The 22,217-nt window shown below is 45.2% G+C and overlaps 1 protein-coding gene and 1 pseudogene across 1 annotated transcript; one reads left to right on the forward strand and one right to left on the reverse strand.

Moving 5' to 3' along the window:
• Positions 1 to 8,488: 8,488 nt before the first annotated feature.
• LOC136515874 (uncharacterized mitochondrial protein AtMg00810-like) lies at positions 8,489 to 8,989 on the forward strand. The gene has a single exon (XM_066509340.1). The coding sequence runs from the start codon at positions 8,489 to 8,491 to the stop codon at positions 8,987 to 8,989; it is 501 nt and encodes a 166-aa protein (XP_066365437.1).
• Positions 8,990 to 9,061: 72 nt separating this feature from the next.
• LOC136517403 (probable glucuronosyltransferase Os01g0926700) lies at positions 9,062 to 11,058 on the reverse strand (annotated as a pseudogene).
• Positions 11,059 to 22,217: the final 11,159 nt, after the last annotated feature.

Here is a 22,217-nt window from a genome sequence, read left to right on the forward strand (position 1 = left end):
TATTTGTTACTCTTTGACTCTTTGGTCTTAGACGGTTAAGCATCATCGGAGAGCACCCGAGAGATTGTGGTGTGTCTCAAAAAGTTTATAACGGTCGATTCCGTCGCCTCAGAATCAACTAGTGGAAGGAGGAAAAGAAGTTGGAAAAGACTCCGGCTAGAGTGACCTTCGTGGTATCCTCTAGGGCTGACCTTCGCTGGGTCGCCCGTAGCCCCCTCAACGGAGAGTAGGACTTGAACGAGTCCAAACTTTGGTAAAACAAATATCATGTCTCAATTCACATTTCATTCGATATTTGTGTTACTCTTGCTCTTGTGCAGGTTATCTGTGTATATTATCATATCTAGTAGGTACCTACAATTTGATTTGAAGTTAGAAATCGAAAGAAGCAAGTTTAGGGCTGTTCCACTGAAACCGTGTATACCGGTATACCTACCGGACACATCCGGTATTTCCTGCCTGTGTTGAATATATTCATTCTCTGTTCTAACTTTGTATTGGAGAGTTGTAACTTCTATATATATTGTTTATATCTTGTTTACTCTGTGGCTAACTTGTGAGGGGTGGTACTACACTTAATTTAGAGTTTTCATTTTGGAAACTCTATTTACTAATCGTTTCCACATTTAAAGGTGTTAATTTTTAGAAACACCTATTCACCCCTCCCCCTCTAGGTGGCATCCTAGGTCCTTTCACAGTCCTAGGTCGTCTTCTCGTTGAATACGACGTCACGCGAGACAACCACCTTGCCACCGCATGGGTTGTAGAGCCGGTACACCTTGGTACCTTCCCCATAGCATAGGAGCACCATCGGTGTGCTCCTGTCCTCCAGCTTGGTGAGGACCGACTTTGTCTTCCTGACGTGGCCGATGTAGCCTAATGTCCAGAGGAAGGACACGTTCGGCTTGTGCCCATATCAAGCTTTGAACGTCTTTAGGGCCTTTGTGGGCGCGTGGTTGAGGATGAACACCGCCGTGGTCACCGCCTCACCCTAGAATCTTAACGGCATGCTTTTGGTCTTCATCATGGATCGAGCCATGCCGACCATCGTCTGGTTCCACCACTCCACCACACCATTCTGCTGTGGCGAGTACGGCGCGGTATGGTGTCGCACCATACCCTGATCTGCGCAATACACAACGAACTCCACCGAAGTGAATTCGATATCGCGATCAGTCCGTAGCACACATAGCTTCTTGCCACTCTTCGCCTCCGTTGCCTCATCCTTGCTCGTGAGGAGTTGCAGCCACATATAGCAATTGCAATCATCCACGAGCAGGAGAAAGTACCGCCGACCACCGTTTGTGGCTGGCGTGATTGGCCCGCAGAGATCGTCGTGGACGATCTCAAAAGCGTCCACCGCGCGATACTTGGCCGCCTTTGAAAACGGTGGCCTCCTCTGCTTTCCCGCTAGGCAGCTGTTGTAACACCTCTGGTGTTATGAACTTGTTTAGCACCGTGATTTAGGTCTAAGACAAATTTTTGAAACGAGTTTCTCAAAATTTTTTATTTAAAATATACTTGATGCGATAAGCGAATCTTGTATGACTCAGTTTAGTGGACTCACATAAACGCCCAGGTGAAATTACTTAGTGCGTCAAGATATTTAGGAATGTCGGACTGCAATCCTAGCAAATAAATAGCGAACGGTTTGTTCTATTAGAGTAAGCATGAAAAACAACTTTTATAAATAAAATAAAATCCATTAATAAATAGAACGATATATATAGCCTTGGTCTAATGACATGTTTAAGTATAGACTCGTTTTAGTCCCTATGATAAGTTGGTAACGTCCCCGCTAAGTGCCACCGTCCATCTGCCCATTTCGTCGCATCATCTCTGTCTACTTTGCTTGTTTCTGTCTGACTCTCCCATCGCCGTGTCGCTGCTCCCTCTCCCTCATGTCCTTTCTCTGAGAGCGTCTTAAGAAAGTTGGGCAGGCTGCTGCTGCCATGTACTGCTTCGCTTGAAATTCCCCCAGGAAAGCACATGGCCCTGCTCTGCCCACGCCGTGTCCTTTCGCTTCCCTGTGCACACGCAGGTGCGCCGCTACAGGCCACGCCACGCTGGCCCACGTTGTCCCTGCGTTACTGCTTCCGTGCAGGCCGAGCTTTCACGCTGTTTCCTCCTTCCTTTCTCTTTCCCTGCTGCCGATGGGATGACGCCCAGTTCCTGCTCACCCTCCCCACTGGCCCTCATCCACGTCGCATTGGCCTTCTTTCTGCGTACCTTGCTCGACACTCCCACAGCTACCGCGCCTAGTCCGTCGTTGCCCGGTTTCACACGCATGCGTGAGGCCATGGCCGCACTGAACCATAGCTCCTCGCCGCGTCCAAAGCTCAGTGCAGTGACCACGACCTCCTCCCCGTACCTTGTGGCTTTTCCCCACCGTGTCGTGCCCGCTTGGTACCCCGGCATCCGCGTCACTCCACGCCTCGCGCTGGTACGACTGCTCCATGGCGCTGCCCCTTCCAGGTGCCCCTGCTGTCCGTCACGAGCCCACCACCACCACAGCCGCCTCGTGTACCTCTGCACCCCGCTCATGCCTGCCCTGGCTGTCTGGTTAGGTGACTCGCCACCCTATCCATTGGCCATGGCCGCGTCGGGCTAGCTGGCTACCACTGCCTACTGCGCGACGCGCAGGGGCTAGGCGCCACCAGCGGCCATGGCCGAGCTATCATAAGCCACTGCTACCAGGCTAGGGCCAGGTACGGGTGAGGCAGACGCCATCGGTGGCCACCCCCACTGGAATCAATCTCGCCCTGGCTCTCCTCTGCTCTACGGTCGGCGCGGTGCATGGTCCCGATGCCTGGCACCGCCTCCGGCCGTGTCGCGGCCGCCTTGGGGTCGTGGAGGGACCCACGCTGAGCCGGCTGTTCGGTCATCGTCGTGGTGCCCTTCCCTGCCGGACCGGCCGTCGATGAGGCCCGACGCACGTTCCTCTGCTTTGCTCGTGAAAAGGTAGAAGAAGGACCTTAATGCAAATAGAAACTAATATGGGGTCCTCATTGCACAATATGTGACTCATATTAATAGGGTTGGATAGTGTCTAGAGTACCGCGGGTTAGTTTAAGGAAAATTCAGGGGTTGATTTGCAAATGTGCCGCACCACCTGCCCATGCTGGGCCGGCCTGCCTTGGCCGTGGGGGCTGGCTGGTGGGCCACTCGCGCGCCCCACGGGCCATGGCCTAGGCCGTCGGCAGCGTGTCCGCCTGGACTGGCTTGTGTCTGCGCGCCTGGGCCACTGTTCGCGCCGCGCTGGGCCGCGCGCGCCTTGCCGGCCTAGGCCGGACTGGATCCGCCTACGCTGGGCCGCGTGTGCATGCTGTGCTGGGCTGGCCGTGCCATTATCACGGGCCGCTGGGCCGATTTGGTTGCCACCAGTCTTTCCATTTTTCTAAATGATTTTCTAATATAGGTTTCTAGTTAACTTGTAAAATCAATATAAAATAGTAGAGGAATCCAAAAATTATGAAATCAATTTTGTTAAGTTTTTAAAATCATGATCTATCTATTAGCGTAATTGGTCCATCTAGTTGGTGTTGTTTTTAGGGTTACTCTAATTATTTTAACATGCTTAATATCGTTAAAATGTAAACTTGTAGGAATTTCAGTGATAAATCGGTGATAGTGTTGACTCTAAAAACTTTACAGTAAATTACTAATATTATTAGCTGTTCAAGGTAATTTCTGTAGCACTAGAATAATTAGTTTACTAGATAGATAATGGTGCCCTATGTCGAATAATGATTAAATCGATAGAATGGAATAAAGAAACAACTTGGGTTTGTATAACTAAAATAATTATTGGGAAATAGCACCTTATTCGACAACATGGATATGTAGCTTAGTACGTTAGTCATTAGAACTAGCTCATTAACTTGAAAGGCATAAATAGTATTTTACGAGTCACGGTTGCAGTTGGTTATTTACATCTATGTATTTGCATCAATGCATAATATATAGGTACGATGATGGCTCAACGGATCAATTGAAGGATGATTGGGGATCCGAAGATGGTGTAATGGTATTCTCTCTAGGAGATAATGCAATAGGCTTCTATTTAGTTGATGGTGGATGATCTAAAGATGCAAATACTAACTTTTAGTTATATCTTACCCAAGCAAGCCCCGGTGCATAACCCCTACTTTTATGTACTTTAAATTATATTTGTGCATTAAATTTTAAGGAGTTGAATGAAACTCACTTGCATATATATATATCTTTATCCTATGAGTCTTGCTAGTATAACAGGATCATGTAGATTGTTATGCTTCAGGACTTCGGTAGAAGTCGAGTGATTGCCTATCACTCGTGAGATATAGGAAATATATTACTGTATTATTATCACTTAGAATATATGAATGGTGGAAATGAAAATTGTGATCGGGCAGAGAAATGGTTTGGGTATTGGTGGGTGTAAGAAGTTGTGTCATGCGACCACGGGGCATAGCTTGGTTACACTGCTTTCCATGTCTGTGTCGGTTAAGGAATAACCATTGCATAAGTCTCTAGGTGAAAGGTCCTTGTTTGGTTTTGGTAATTGAGTGACAACTTAGGTGGACTAATTGTGTTTATATGAGATACACAGGTGATTAGTCCACAGGTACATGTATGTGAGCAACATATGCCATGGAGGTGAAAATGGCTTAGAGATGTTGCAAAGCTCACACATGTGATGATGAAGGAGCTTATTGCATATGAGACATGACATTGAGTCATGTGATCAAGGTGGAGAAGATCAAGACAAGACTTGGCTTGATGGACCGGTTGCAAGCGTGAAGGGCAAGTCAAAGGCTTTGGAGTGATGGACCGCGTGGCGGTGAAGCTTGAGCAAGACTTGGTGCCGATGGACGATGGCAATGGTGAAGAGCAAGTGAAGTCAAGATCGATGAACCAATATGATCACGTGATGATATGAAGTGGATCATATCATTGTTGATCATGTTGGTGCATGTGTTGCATCAACATTGAAGGAGATGAAATGGAATGCGCAAGGCAAAGGTATAACCTAGGGCATTTCATTTCACCGGTCATAGGTGAGTAGAGAAGTTTATGACCGGGTTTAGGATAAATGGCCGTACTATCAAGAGAGGCAAACTTATTTGCATATCGATCATCTAGTGCCACTCGAGTGATCTAACTTTGCATCGTCGATAGGATCGAGTGGTGTGGCAAGTTGAGTGGCTAACACCCTTAAAAATGTTTGTGAAAATATGCTAACACTTGTGCACATGGTGGTGTACACTTGGTGATGTTGGCACATTTACAAAGGAGGTGGTGTTTGCAGGGGTGAGATGGATTCGGCGCTTTCAAGAAAATAGAATGCCTATTTTCTATTGCGCCGGATGCAAGTTCTTGTGGTTGGCACATTTGAGCAACGGTGAAGAAGTTAGAAGTGAAAACGAGTTGATCGCGAAGACACTGGCGTCGGTCAACTGACCGGACACTGGGTCTGAAAGCACCGGACGCTGGCAGCATGTGTCTGGTCGAACTGGTCGGTCAGCATAGTACCGAGGGTATTGCATCGAACGCTGGTCTGCGTCCGATCACGTTCGACCGGACGCGTTCGGTCGAAGAAATACACCTCGGAGAGCTTACTGGAAATGACTGGACACTAAGGATTCTGTGTCCGGTCAGTTGAAGCTGCTGCGTCCGGTCAGGTCAAGTGACCGTTGGAATTGGAACACGTGGCCGTCTGCGGGCGACCGAACGCTGAGGTCCAGCGTCCGGTCAACACGACCGGAGCGTCCGATCGGCCCGATTTTTGCCCAGTGAAGGGGTAACGGCTAGTTTAGCCCTTGGGGCTATAAATAGAAGTGGCCTTCGGCCATGGCTAGTGTAGAGCACCTAAGGGGACTTAGTGTCCATGCTTGTGAGTGCTTGGGAGCCCTCCATCACACATATACATGATAGTGATTATTCGATTGTGTGAGTGAGCGATTCTAGTGCGATTGCATCGTGAGGTTGCATCGAGTGGCACTAGGTGATCGAGTTGCAAGCTGGTAGTGCTTGTTACTCTTGGAGGTTGCTATCTCCTAGATGGCTTAGTGGTGGTCTCTGTTGAAGCCCACAAGAAGCTTGTGTGGCGCTCCGGAGAAGTGCTTGTGAGGGGCACTTGTGCTCGCCCCGCGGGAGTCGTGAAGAGCAACTTTAGTAAAGCGTGTCATTGAGCTACCCTCACTCAAGGGGTAGGTTCTTGTGGCGCCCGACGTGCAGGCTTGGTTGGTGATGCCAATTAGCCATCGAACCACCAAGTGAGCGGTCGACACAACGGGAACTAGCGTATTGGCAAACACGTGAACCTTGGGAGAAAAATCATCGTGTCAACCTTGTTCTTCCCGTTGGTTTGCATTCCCGTTACACAAGCTTGCAATTACTTTTATATACATTGAGCTTGTGTTGTTGCTTTAATAATTAGTTAGCTTGCGTAGCTTGCTAATTACCTTCTTGCTTGTGTAGCAAAGAAGTAGCTTCCTTGCGTGGCTAATTTAGTTTGTGTAACCTTGTTAGTCACATTGCTTAGTTTGTGTAGCTAAGTATTTGCGCTCTCTAATTTGGCATTGATTGCCTTGTTATTGAGCATTGCTAGTGAGCTTAGTTGGCTTTGTGCTTTTGCTTACTAGCATGTGTAGGAGCTCCCTTGTTGCTTAAAGTACTAGTGGCATAGGTTTGTGTGACCTTGCTTCTAGAATTGGTTAGGAGAGCTCTAGCTAGCCCGGCACCTTTGTTACTTGATTAGTATCTTTAAAAGGTGCTAGAGAACATAGATAGAGGGGTATAGTCTTGGCTAGACCAATAGTTATAATTCCACACTTGTTTCGGTTAGCCGACGTGATTAATTTTAGAAAAGACTATTCACCCTCCCTCTAGTCGCCATCTCGACCCTTCACTAGGTAAGTCACAGACTTATTATCATGAGTACGTACTTGGGTATGGGCGCTTGGAAGACTTGTTACTCTTTTGTCATGGGTTCTGGCTCTTTCTGGACCGATTGTCATGGTGGTTTTTGGGTTTGGAGGTCCTTGCACTACACCGAGTCTAGGACTCAGGGGCGGGGGCTTAGAGTTCTAGTTTGGACGGAGACCTAGACCCCGTGATAGGAGGATAGTGGGTTGGTCCTGCTTGTGCCTTGTGTACAAGGGGGCATGTGTTTTTTGGGTACCCAGCTGGGGGCATTGATTCACGAATCACCGGGCGATCCGGTACGGCTTGTCTATGATTTAGTATCGTAGTAAGAACTGAAAGATGAAAGATGGAAAAAATGAAATCTGATTGCTTACCACCTGCTTAAAAGTAGCACATGTGCTTACATAGAGTGGTTAGTTAATGAACTAATGCACTGCTAATAAAAATCGAATATAATGACGCACTTTTAGTAATGCTCCTGCAGATGAAATAAACCCACAAGCCAGATAGCCTTGTATATCTTTGGAGTCTTTTCTTTCCTCCTGTCGGATAAGTCTTGCTGAGTACAATTGAGTACTCAGGGTTTTATTTCCTCCAGTTACAGGTGATAGGTGGATGCTAGAGCTGATTCTTGTGTATGGATTCCTCCTGGTGGGCTCAGAGAGAATTTTCTTTACGCTATGATTATAGTTTCTATTTATAACTCTTACTAAATATTTTTATAAATAAAAGTTTTATAACATGTTGTCTTAGTTTATATATCGATGCTTTATCATGTCATGAATAGATGTTTAATTCCGCTATAACTCTGTTCACATGTTTATATTCCATTGTTCAATTAAATTGTTCATAACTCTGATAATATGATTATATTCCGCTGTTATAACTATTATACTCTGATGTTGTATTAAAAGTGATGTAAGAAATGGTCAAGAATGATGTAAGCTTTATTCTCTCATTTGTGATCCTGATAGAAAAATATGGATTTTTGGGTTCTCCCCTGTGGTGTGCCCGACGGAATTGTATAATTTAGTGTTCTTCCTTGAGTGTTTAGTGTCTAATGGAAGACGAGCACTCCTAGGTGGTTTTAGATTAGACGGTTCTGCCACAGCTGTCACAGAGCTCGCCTACGTGCTTGATGTGGGATAGCTCTCAGACCATCTTCTTCAGCCGACCGAGCGCGTCGAAGCTGAGATGGCCGAACTGGGCATGCCATAGCCACGGCTCCTCGGTGTGTCGTGTAGCCAGGCACATCGGCTGCTCCACCTTTAAATCGAGTGGTACAGCCGGTTCCGGGACCTCTTCACCTTGGCAAGAAGACGCTGCTTCTGGTCCCTGATCCTGAGGACGCCGTCCTTGATCAGTCTTGGGGCAGGCTCCGCAACCGTGGAATGCCAAGCTTGACGCCACGCTGGGCGAGCTCGGGTTCACGCGATGCGCAACTGAGCACGCGCTCTACACGCGACGACGGGGGAAGGTGGAGCTCGTCGTCGGCGCGTATGTAGAAAACTTAATCGTCACCGACGCACGCGCGGAGGACATCGACAACTTCAAGCGCGAGATGGCGGCTCGTTTTTGAATGAGCGATCTCGGAGCACTCTCCTACTACCTCGGCATCGAGGTGAGACATGGGAATAAGACGCTCACGCTCGGTCAGAGAGCGTACGCCTCGAAGCTGTTGGAGTGGAGCGACATGGCTGAGTGCAAACCGTGCGTGACTCCGATGGAGGAGCGGCTGAAGCCGACGAAGGTTAGTACCGCGGCGAGGGTAAATACAACACTCTACCGGAGCATCTTGGGCAGTCTGCGCTACCTAGTCCACACAAGATCGGACATTGCGTTCGACGTGGGCTACGTCAGCCATTTTATGGAGGGTCCTCGAGAGGATCACTGGGCCGCGGTGAAGTGGCTGCTGCGCTACGTCAATGGGGCGGTGGATCAGAGGATCGTCTTTTCCAAGACCGGCGAAAGTAGGTTGCAGCTCACTGTGTTCAGCGATGTAAATATGGCGCGGGACATCGACGGACGGCGGAGTCCTTCTGACGTACTCGTCTTCTTTGGGTCGGCTCCAATCTCATAGTTGTCGTTAAAACAGAAGATGGTGACGCTGTCCACGTGCGAGGCAGAGTATGTGGCAACGGCCACAGCGACATGCCAAACTTTGTGGCTACGTCAACTACTGGACGAGCTGATCGGTGTAGAAGCTCACCCACCCGTACCGACAACCCGCTGCTTCCTCAGCACCACCTCCACGGGGATGGACGTCAGGATGGTGTCCAGCCTCGGGATGTCGTCCTCGGCGGCGAACACGCCGATGTCCTTCCACTGGATGGCGTCCGCGAAGGGCAGCACGATGTCGTCCGCGATGACCACCGGGATGCAGCCGAAGACGACGGCCTCCACCCGCCGGGGGCTCCAGGGCGCCCAGCCCAGCGGGCACAGGCAGAACACCGCCCGCTGCATGTCCTGGTAGTAGGTCGTCGGGTGCACCGTGGAGATGTCAAACAGCGGGTTGCTCTTGAAGTTCTCCCACACGGAAGCGCGGGCGCCCCTAGCGTAGTAGCCGCCCTCGGGATCGTTGCCGGCGTCGTAGAAGAGGCCGCGGAAGTACACGAAGATGGACCGCGGGGTGGCCGGGGCAGAAGCTGCGCCTCCATCTTCCACGGAGGCGCGTACGGCGGGATGGTGATGGAGCCGTCCTTCAGGCACACGTGGTTCCGCTGCCCGAACGTCTGCACCAGCGTGGCGCGCCGGAGCACGGGCAGGATCCCGCGCGCCATGGCCTTCTCCTCCTGGAAATGGAAGCAGGCCCCGAATTCGTGCGGCGTGACGAAGAAGTGGTCGGCGCCCTCGGACCTGTTCCAGTACGGCCAGCGCTCGGCGATCAGCCGGATCGCGCTGCGCATCATCCACGGGAGTCGAAGGGCATCGGGTGGCCCGAGGCGGTCAGGTCGCAGGTCGTGTACACGGACGCGTAGAACTAGTCCGCTTCCTCGGGGTCCAGGGTCCGGACGGCGCTGGAGAGGAGGGACCGGTGCACGAAGATCTCCGTCGCGAACATGTGCGTCAGGCAACGCGGGTCCTTCTCCACCGGCTTCGTGTTGTATTTCGCCGGGAGGTCGTACACGTAGACCTTTAGCTTGCCCACAGGGTCGTCTTCTAAAACGTCACCGCGCAGTACCTGCGTTTTTATTGGGTATACGTACATAATGAAATTGAGACCCTCGTTTGAAACATGAGAATTTTATATATAGGATGACATGGGAATACATTGTTTCTTTAGAGATTTCTATGCTAAGCAAGAAAACAAGAAGTTACTTCCTCAGTCCTGAAATATAAAAGGATATGAACTGAATTATCAACAGGTGTCCTTTGCCTCTTCCTGTGTTCTAAACTCGTGCTATATATAAGAACATTAGCTCTTCAGACATAGGTTAGGTCGTCATAATCAAATTTGTAGATGGACCATTAGTACAACCTCAGAGAGTCAGAGCTCAGAGCCAAATATGATGTGTTGCTCGTCGGATATCTCAAGTACGAAGGACGGCCTTTTGGGATAAATGCTTCCACCCATGTAAATTTGAAATTTCCATGTCATCAGAAACTGGAAGATCTCAAATGCTTTTTGTTAGCCTATTGCCTTCACCAGGTGTGCTTTATCACACATAGCCAACACCTACATTTCCTAAGAAAAACAGTTTTTTTTTGTCTTCCAGTTTATGCGTACTGAATACTATAATGGAAGAATATAAATGTTTCCCCTTATTATATATAATCAGTGCTAAGTACTCTAGGCCCAGAACTTGAGTTTCATATAGAAATTCATCACGGTCCCTACTCCCTTCAGACAAAAACTAGTCTGCATTTGAGTTTCATGACATCTAGGATGATTTACTGAATGGAGGAAAAGCGCAACCAAAAGAGAAAGTCCGCCCCCCGCACCTGAGATCCTCTCTATATGGTGGCTCTGCTGCATCAACTCCTGCGCGTCGGACCCATGGAAGAGCACTGCTGCAGTGGTGGCGGCAAGAATGGCGATGACAAAGACAGACCTCATCTTCTTGATCCCCACAAGCAGCCTCTCGGCAGCACCTGTGACTCTTCCCCAAGCCTCTCCCCTTGTCTGGTCTCACATTGTCATGTTCTAGGTAATCACAATTCACAAGTGTAGTTAAAGAAGAGATGAAAGACAGGATGGAAGCTTCTCTGCCAAATATCCTACCAAGAAGCGTTTGGTGGAGAGGTGAGATGGAGCTTTCCTGGGCTTCCTTCGTTCTTCCTCCTCCCCTACACACTAACAGACATCACACATCAGGAACGACGACTATGGGCCATGTGTACTTCAAAGGGAGAAAGGGAGGAGCAAAGAGGGTAGGAAGGCTGCCCCCTACTGAAATATTTTCCCAATTCCTCACTCCTTTTTCTCATACTTTTCTTTTATATATGTTTTTTTCATAAATCATTGCTAGTAGGTGGCTGAGCTGTAAAGAAGGTTCACCACTTTCTCGGTCTTTATTTATCTGGTGCTCTGTGTCAAATAGCCAGGATCCATGGACATGCCTACCAGATTTCTACCACCCTCTGCCCAAATTATAGGTTGTTTTGGCTTTTTTGGATCATAGTTTTGTTATCCATCGAGATATACGATAAGTCTAGATATATAGTAAAAATTGTATATCTAGAAAAGCAAAAGCGACCTATAAATTGGAATGGGGGAGTACATTTTACTCTAACAAATTCAATTTAACAGAAATGGTTTTATTGGAATGAATCCATGGTTATTTTATTTTAACTTGGTTACGAGGATGTTAACTATTGTTTGCCAAGCAAATATTTCTCCACTTAGATAGATTTCCTTCTGATCATATAGTGGCAACAGATTTCTGGTTTATTTGGTGAAGGTACTTAATTATGTAAGACTTGATTGCGTTTTAGTCAAATCGTTTGCCTTGCACTAACTTCCCTCACGTTGCATCCATGTCTTTCGTGTATTTGTGTCGAACCTTTTACAATACTACCGGAGTTCCAATGGAAGTGCTTTATGAGCATATTAGTGGAAAAGCTCTAATTTATGGCTTTGTTTCAGGTGCTCATTGGAAAAATCTCAACTTGTTGTTAGAATGACCTTTAGTAGCTAGGGTACTTAGGCTAAGAGGAATAGCTTTTTTTATGAAGGAATAGCTTTTGATCACCTGCTAAGGTTGCCATTTGTTATTTCAGTAAAAGGATGGGCTTTGTATATCCTTTCCCTCGGGGATGGTGGTATTGAAATGGCTAACATTATGTTGGATTTTGATTGGGCTTGGCCCATTTATTTTTATTAAATTGGATACTAAGGCCCATATTAAGTACTAGGTACAATAAGATTTGTTTCCATATGAAAAATTGACTAAATATTGACTCAATTAAATGGGTGACTATTGCATGCACATGTTGTGAAGTTGAGAGAGAGAGATAAAGAGGCAAAAGGCTTGCTACACTTGCACGAGCGCGTTGAGCTGTGCCATGGTGTGAACGTGTCGCAACGCACACGGACTTGCTGTCAGGTCAGTTTGCGACAACATGGTTTCACACCCCAAAATTTTAGTGTAAAAATAAAATTTATTTTATAGATTTCTTAATTAATTTGACAGTTTTTTTTCATTCATGCCGGTTGCATTTGATCTTTATAAGTGTAAATGGTTTTAAGTATGTCTAGGAGACGAATATCTCTCTCTAAGAAATTTACTAATTTTTTCTGGAATTTAATTCCTTTATCCTTAAGCTTAATCTTTTTATTTGAAGTTTCCATCAATCTTTTCATGAGTTCAACATATTTTACTTCAGTTCTCATCGTTCTATCTATCTCCAGTAATTTATCAGGGATTTCTTTTTTGCGCTTTGGACTATTTTTTCATGATATAAATGGGTGAAGGGACTATAACAACTAAAAAGAGGGGTGGGTTTGTGAATAAGGCAATTTGAAAACTAATGGCCAACTAAAACTTACTTCCTCTATTGGCTTGACAAAATGAAGCTTACTTCCTATGTTCCAAATTCTAAGTCGTCCTATGTTTTCTAAGTATATTGTTGTTGCTATGCATCTATATATAGGCTTTGTCTAGATATATAATAAAAACTATGTGTCTAGAAAAGTTAGAACGGTTTATAATTTGGAACGAATGGAGTACTTATCAAAATCTATGTAAAATATTATCTAGACATGCACTACAATTTTGATAAGTGTTGCTACCTCTAATGCAAAAGATTTTTGCACCCTAGGTTTGAACCTTATCAACTAACCTAGCGAGCTAAATTAGGAAGGATAAAGCACACACCAGGAATGCAAATAAATACCGAAACATAAATAAGTTGGATAATTTCATGGATTGTCCACGGGCCTTTTCCACACACAAGTGGTTGTCACTCACACACAAAGCCACCGCTCGTGGAGCGCTACCAAACATGCTCTTAATTTTTCATATAGTCACTTTGCTAGATACTGGTAGTGCGTCAGGAGCGTGATAATTTTCTGGATTAAAATATACCATAATTAATAATTTGTCTAAACTTCTAACACCTTATAGCAAATCAGACAGCATGCTTCATCGATGATGAGGTCAGGAAGCCAGTTGGCAAGACCTATAGGAAAACAACTGAACTGATAGAGCACGAGGATCAAGTAGCACACATATTGCAGGATTGCTGCTTGCATTGAGAGTTGAGAGGGAGGTTCAGGACGATCCAGATCCGACAAGGCAATGGGAGGGCCAGCTACAGGCTGATCCAAAACGTTCCGATGTTCCATTGCAGTCCCAGGAAATGAGAGCTCGTCCAACTCAAATCTGGCATGCTTCCTTAAGTCAAAGGAGTCGTTGACTTCTGCCCCGAAGGCTCTCACTATCTTTTGTTGCAAGTAAACCGACGTTCTTCATGAATGGCATCCGCCTGGGGGCCGGGTTACATGCTTTGGTACTCAGATGATGCCTGCTGTGTAACATAACCTACCACTCCTTCCGTTCCAAATTATAAGTCGCTTTGACTTTTTTGGTTCATCTATTTTGCTATGTATCTAGACATATTATTATATCTAGATGCATAGCAAAATAGATGTACTAAAAAAATCAAAACGACTTATAATTTGGAACGGAAGAAGTACGTGGAAGTGGAAATAAACAGATGAAAAATGTTTTAGGGTCTGCTTGGTTCTTTCACGGGCATCTTGCCTTGCTTGGATGGGCAAAGAAACCAAGCAGACTCTTAGCCTTTTGATATGGGAACCGAGTGGTCTACTTTGTTGGACAGAGTGTCCTAATCATCTACCACATTCCTACGACATGTTCTCTAGAAGATTGAAATGTGGCGTATGCATAGTCAGCTTCGGCTACTGCTGACACTCCGTCCAACTAAATAGCATTTTAAAACGGAACTGCGTAGTCAGAGAAGGAAAAGAATCATCTCACCCGATCGACCAGGAAACTTGGTAAAGGAAAAGATCGCCAGCACAGGAAATGAGCAAGAGCAACTTAACTATCTCGCACACGAGTCATCGCTCTCGATAAAGGTTGTGTCAGGCCGATCGAAACCAATGCAGGGTACAGCAAGGCTGTCAAGGATCATCGGTTGCCATGCCTTACCTTCCTCAAGGTCACGTCCCGGATTTAGAAGTCCTTTTGGTTTGCTTGTGCATGCGCAGTCCCTTAGCATGTAAGGATAAGGGTTAGGAGCCTACATAGGCTAAAAGCCTAAAAAGGGCTCAGAGCCTCATACCTGTCAGCTGTGGATATCTATCTCCACTCGAGGTCACTTGTCACTCAAAGCGAAGAACTCAACTACTGCTGATTTAACAGATTTTTTAGGGGTTGGTGGAGCCCCTAACAGTAATAAAACGTCTCGCAACTTTATCGTTGGCTCATGAGCATGTAAAGCTGAGATTCAGCTTGATGGAGAAAAAATTAAGGCAGAAGTGGATACGGTATCGCCTGAAGAGAAGCTAGAACTCAGGCATCTAACCACTAGAAAAAATGTATTAATAGACCAAACATTCTTTTATGAAGTCAAAATTTGTTTCAAATTTGACCATGATCGTATCTCAGCCAATGCTAGCTTCTGGTTGGCTATAGATATAAAGGAACATTGGTTGTGTAGCATCGAAAGATCGCAATCTTCATAAAATACCACTGAAAGTTTACACCCCCCCTAAAATACCACTGAAAGGTTGGACTATGAACTAAAAGTACTGTTGATGCAAAAGTAGATCTGCAAACACAAAGGGCTAATACCCGAATCGATATCCAAAGCGTGCCAGTCGATTTGACCTGTTAATCGACAAGGATGAAGATACGAGCACTTTGGTCCTGACAACAGCGATACGCCCGGAAGTCACGGCCAAGAGGTACTCACGCGGAACTCGAGAATCGCCGAAGGTTGCACTGCGATGCAACTCGCCAAATCAATGAGAACTCGTAAAAAGAAAAATGTGCAAATTGACGAAGTCGCCGAAAAGTAAGTAGATGCAAATAGGAGTAAAAATTGGTTTTGATATTGATTGATATCTATTTTACATTGCCCTTCAATCCATATTTATACCCTGATCTAAAGAGACATAACCAAACATAACTAGGACACCAAATCCATACCTAAGGAAATACGTGACTCTTACATGAATCATATTCTAATAAATACAGAAAAGGAAATCAACTCCTATCTATTTCCCTGTCCGCCTCAATTACGATGGAAATCTCACCGATCTCCTCTCCATCGGCATACTTCCTGTTTCATCGGCAGTAGTCTTCAAACCTTCCTTCATCGGCATCGACAATAACACCTCCAACCTTATCGGCAACGCCCGAGTCTAAATCAACCTTTCCATCGATCACCACCAATCATCGGCAACCATCTTTACAAGCTGACTTTCATCGGCTGTCATCGTATACAGTAACTTTCCTCCTGCCGATTAGTCCACTCCGATCATTTTGACATGTGCAAAAAACGGTGTCAACACATGCCCCCCAATTTCGGAGTATAAAACCATTAATGCTCCAAAATTTACTCCAGATAACGTTGGCCTTTGCCCATTTACTGCAACTCATCCTCCAAGCCAAAACTTGATCTGTTATCAAATTTAATCAAATCTAATCCTGATTCACGCACCTCAGCAAATATCGCACAATTCTCAACCATTCTTGCCCTGATTATGGTTAAGACACCGAAACAATAATTCATCGGCAAGATCCTAACATAATAATGCCGCCATTTTCAGAATTAAAATATCCTGTATCAAGATCTCTTCCAAGTCATGATTACTTGCCATCGAATTATCTGTACAATCCCTTGATTACCGTGCGAACAGTTACTATATCCACCTGAACCACCTGACCTACATGCTCGCGGCATAGAGATAAGTCCAAAATACCCCTACTCCGAGCGGCTTATAAATAGATTTCTCCGGAATGCTCGTCTTCTATCCTTATATTCCAATCTCTGGCATTCTTTCTTTCCAGCGGCGACTCCAACAAACAACTGCGCGACCTCAACCAACAAGACTTCTTCTCCAGCGTCAACTTCGATTCTCCGGCCCGTGCCCCCATCTACCTCAAGATAATGGCAATCAACTTCGACGTCCATGCGGTTCGTTCCTCTTCCGTTACCTTTTACCTCGATTCCTCTGGTCTTTGCTAGTTCATACATTCGGTAATTTTTCTTTTCTTTTGTTCTTCGGATCCTCTAAACTTAGGAACTACGCAACAAATTAGTTATTCCAACCGATCAGCCACATATCCAATGCCTAGGACCAATGGGCAACCCAGATCCAACTGATTTGATTAATGCAGAGGTCAATAGAATCCCCTTTAGAGCCCAAAATTTCTCTCTGAATTTATGGAAAGATACATTCCGATCTTGGCCCAAAACCACAAAAGGGTGGAAAGACTGGTACTTAAGGGTCAATAGGTCGATGCAAGTACACTGGGCAGAATGGAAACTAGACCAATGCATTAGGCTATCTATTGCCGATATGCAGAAGAATGAGTCAATGATGATTGCAGCTGCTTACTTCTGGTCAGACACAACAAACACTTTTATGTTTGGACATGGCCCAGCTACTCCCACACTTGCCGATGTATACATGCTCACTGGTTTGGATATTTCAACTGTCGATGAAGGCTCTATCTATGGCAGAAAATCTGAATATAGGGTGAATACCCGCAACATCGGTGGTTGGACAGGATACATCCAAGAATGCCAGAAGACTGGGACAGTTAATCAGAGGGAACAAGCCACATTCTTGAATATGTGGTTAGAAAAATTTATCTTCTGTGGTCGATCAGTAGGACCAACCAACGCTTTCCTCCCCGCTGCTGAACTCCTGGCCAATGGTGTAAGATTCCCTCTTGGCCGATACCTTCTGAGCTCCACTTATCATCTTCTTCATCAAGTGTCTTAGAAACTTCTTAAAAGCATCTAGGCCCCTAGTTGGATTTCGGTGATTAATGTCAATACAAGATTACTATGACTAACGTGTGTTTTGCAGAGGCAATTAAGTTAGGTCATGGTAATGGAGATCGATTGGGCAATCAAGGTTGTCATGCCCCTACGATGGAAATCATTTTGGTTTTTAAAGGATGGACGACAAGGTTAAGGATAACTAGTTCTAAGTGTCGATTGGAGTTGGAGAGACACTTAGAGTAGTTTAGGACTTTGTTTTTCCTTTGGCCGTACTATTAAGGGGGGTATGAACGGGTAGCTTGACCTAGTTGAGTCTAGTGAGTTAGGTGTGGTGCACACTTGTTAAAACTAGCTCTAGGTAGCTCCTATGAATGCCTAAGATCCTTTGGAGCAAACTTCATTCACATATGTTCGAAAGTTGGAAGTGAATGGAGGGTCAAACACTGACCGGACACTGGCTCCGGTGCGACCGGACGCTAGCCGCAGGGTCCAGTCAGTTCATTTGACCGTGAAGAACAAGTCTGGTGTGACCGGACGCTGGAAGGTCGTGTGACCGAACGCTGAGGGCTAGCGTCCGGTCGACTCTAGTAAGGGTCTAGACTTGGAAAAGAGTGACCGGACCCTGACAGTGTCTGGTCATCACTTGAAAACTGTTCGCGGGTTGAACTGACCGGAGCGTCCGGTCAAAATGATCGGAGCGTCCGGTCATCCCGCAGAAGCTCATAACGGTTCGTTTTTCAGGCTGCCTTATAAATAGAAGCTCCACTCGTGAGTGGAGCAACTTTTGCTCATTCCAACAGCTGAGAAACACGTTTGTGAGTGCCAAGAAGAGCAAGGTCCTAGTGAGGTGTTTGTGATTTGAGAATCCAAGAGAGTAGCCTCACTAGCAAATTAAGAGTAGCAAAGTGTGCATCCATCTTCTCATTAGGCTTCGCGTGGTCAAGTGAGAGTTCATGCTTGTTACTCTTGGTGATCGCCATCACTTAGACGGCTTGGTGGTGATTGGGAGTTTGGTGTTCACCCGGCGGAGCTTGTGGGTGACCCAACTCAAGTTATGAGCGGCTTTGGGTGATTCGCCGCGACGGAGTGTCGAAGAATCAACCCGTAGAGAGCACTTGATCCTTGCGCGGATCAAGGGGGAGCTACACCCTTATGCGGGTGCTCCAACAAGGACTAGTGGGGAGTGGCGACTCTCCGATACCTCGGCAAAACATCGCCGTGTTCCTTTCTCTCTCTATTTACTTTGAGCACTTACCTTGAGTATTTACTTTGAGCAATTCAATACTTGTTTTACATCCATAGAATTGCTTGCTAGAGTAAGTTTAGAACATAGGTTGCGAGTTCGTTGTGCATTAGTTTAATAGAAACACTTTTCTAGGCATAAGGGGTTAATTGGGCTATCCATAGGAATTGATTATTGCAAGAGAATTTAGAATTAGCCCAATTCACCCCCTCTCTTGGGCATCTTGATCCTTTCAATTGGTATCAAAGCCTCGTGCTCACGTTTTTAAGCTTAATCGCTTAGAGCAAGATGTCTCACGGGGATGGACCTCCTCCTATCTTTGAGGGAGATGATTTTCCATATTGGAAAATCCGCATGGAAGCATACTTAGAAGCTCTAGATGTTGGAATACTTAGAGCCGCCTCTCAAGGGTTCCCAACACCTAAGAATGCCGCACAACTTCAAGGCGATGAAGTGAACTATGAAAAATGGAATGCCAAGGCTCGCAACACAATCTTTAGAGGCCTTTGCAAAGATGTGTTCAATCGTATAAGGAACCACAAAGACGCCCATGCACTATGGTCGGACGTTTGTGCGCTCCATGAGGGAACCAAGAGTGAGTGTGAGGAACGCTATCATCTTGTAATTAAAAAGCTAAATTCTTTTGAGATGTTTCCCAAAGAAAGTGCTAATGAGATGTATTCTCGATTAAATGTTCTTGTAGAGGAAGTCAATGGGCTTGGACTTACTAAAATGTCACCATCCGACATTGTGAGAAAAATCTTGAGTGTCCTCCCTATTGACAAATATGGGCACATTGTGACCGTGCTACATCAAGGTGATCTTTCCGCCGCTACACCAACACAAATCTTGGGAAAGATCAATGCTCATGAGATGTACATGCACATCACACCACAAGATGGCTCATCCTCTACAAAGAAGAAAGAGAAGGACTTAGCATTTAAAGCTAGCCAAGACAAGGGCAAAGCAAGACTTGAGTATGAGAGCTCAAGTGATGAAGATGATGAAGAAAGCCTTGCCCTCATGGTGAAGAAGACCACCAAGATGCTAAAAAGGCTAAACAAGAGTGGCATCAAGTTTGATGGCAAGAAGAAGAAGTTCTTCACTAGCTCAAGAAGAAAGCCAATCTCCGAGATAGATTGCTACAATTGTGGCGAACTTGGCCACCTAGCTCATCAATGCACAAAGCCCAAGAAAGACAAGTTCAAGAACAAGGGCAAGAAAGATGATTCAAGTGATGAAGATGAAAAGAAAAAGAACAAGCCCTACAAGAAGAGAGAAGGCAAAAAGAGGGAGTTCTACAAGAAGAAGAAGAGTGGCAAGGCCTATATTGTCGGTGATTGGCTCATGGACATTGATTCATCAAGTGGATCATCCGATGATGATAGTGACGATGAAAAGGTGGCCGCCATTGCAATCGATCTTGCATCTTCACCGCCATCATCGCCATCATCCTCTACACACCTATGCCTTATGGCCAAAGGTGAATGCAAGGTAACTAAGAGTGATGATAGTAGTGATGATGAACATGCTAGCGATAATGATAGCGATAACGATGATGATGACTCACCTACATATGATGATCTTGTCAAAATACTAAGAAAATATACTAAGATCATTAGAAAGAGTAGAGCTACAAATGAAAAACTTGATGCTAAAAATGATTCACTCTTAGCTAAGTGTGATACATTAGAAAAGGCTAATGATGAGCTCAAAGAAACAAATGATTCTATATCATCCAAACTCAAGGAGCTCAAATCTTCTAAGAAAGAGCTTAAAGATAAAAATGATAAACTTGAGTGGGTGCACAATGAGCTTATCACTAGTCACAATAAGCTAAAAGATGAATATACAACTCTAAAGATCAATTATGATACTCTTATTATTGCACAAGAATTCTTACCAAATGAGCCACATGATGCTACTAACCATGTTGTTAAGATTGATATAGCTACCTCATGTGATGATTTAATTGATGAAAGCATTGAGCATGGATCTAGTAGCAAGGGCAAGCAAGTGGTTGAGTGCAATGACTATGATGAGTATGTCAAGCTCAAGAGTGATAATGAGAAGCTCATGAAAGATCTTGAAGAGATGAAAAGTCACAACACCATTGTGCTAAAAACTCTTGATCATGACAAATAGTTGATCCTTGAGAATGAGAAGCTCAAAGAAGAAAACAAGAAACTCAAGGAAGAGAAGAACAATGATATTCTCAAGGAAGAGAACAAGAAGCTCAAAATGGAGAAAGAGCATCTCAAGGTGGGATTGAGCAAGTTTGCTAGAGGCAAGCATCTCCAAAGTGAGCTACTCATGAATACCGTCATGAAGATGGATAGAAGTGGCATTGGATATATGGCAAGTATAGAGAAGAAGAAGGCTCAAGCTTAACACCAACACTCAAAGCCAAAGCCAAAGCCAAAGAGATGTTTTGAGTGTGGACAAGAAGGCCACTTTGCTCATGAGTGTCAAACTCCACCACCACAACCCTTGCCCAAGCATGCTAGACCTTTTGCTTTCAATGCTCACTACATGCTTAGAAAAGATTCGAGTGGAAAGATGAAAGTCATGTTCTTAGGTCCCCCCAACTAGAGTAGGCCTAAGAAAATTTGGGTGGCTAAGTCACTTATTGAGAAGGTGAAGGGCCCTCAATAAGTTTGGATCCCTAAAGCTTGAATCTCTTGTGTGTAGGTGAACTACAAGACCGGTGGAAGTCATTGGGTTATTGATAGTGGTTGCACTCAACATATGACCGGTGATCCTTGTATGTTCACCTCACTAGATGAAGAGGTAGATGGATAAGAGAAAATAACATTTGGAGATAATTCAAAGGGCAAGGTCAAAGGATTAGGCAAAGTGGCAATATCAAATGATCATTCCATCTCCAATGTGCTCTATGTTGCTTTATTGAGTTTCAACTTGCTATCCGTTGGACAATTGTGTGATCTTGGCTTCCAATGCTTGTTCACCGAGAAGGAGGTGGTTGTATCTAAGGTAGATGACAATCAAGTGATATTCAATGGATTTAGATACAACAACTTATATCTAGTTGACTTTACCTCCGAAGATGCAAACTTGAAGACTTGCCTATTCACCAAAACAACAATTGGGTGGCTATGGCATAGAAGACTTGCTCATGTTGGGATGAGCTCACTCAAGAAGCTTATGAAGAATGATTTGGTGAGAGGATTGAAGGATGTGAAATTTGAGAAGGACAAGCTTTGTAGTGCATGTCAAGCCGACAAGCAAGTTGCAAACACTCATCCAACCAAAGCTTTCATGTCAACCACAAGAGTGCTAGAACTTCTACACATGGATTTATTTGGACCAACAACATACAAGAGTTTGGGAGGAAATCTCTATTGTCTTGTGATTGTGGATGACTATTCAAGGTATACATGGGTGTTCTTCCTTCATGACAAATCCGAAGTTGCATCTTGTTTCAAGAAGTTTGCCAAGAGAGCTCAAAATGAATTTGAAGTGAAGCTCAAGAAGATAAGAAGTGACAATGGCAAAGAGTTTGACAACACAAACATTGAATCATATTGTGATGAAGTTGGAATCAAACATGAAGTCTCCGCAACATATACTCCTCAACAAAATGGTGCAGTTGAGAGGAAGAACCGGACTTTGATCACCC

This window comes from Miscanthus floridulus, chromosome 17 (genome assembly GCF_019320115.1).
Source record: "Miscanthus floridulus cultivar M001 chromosome 17, ASM1932011v1, whole genome shotgun sequence".
Lineage (NCBI taxonomy): Eukaryota > Viridiplantae > Streptophyta > Magnoliopsida > Poales > Poaceae > Miscanthus > Miscanthus floridulus.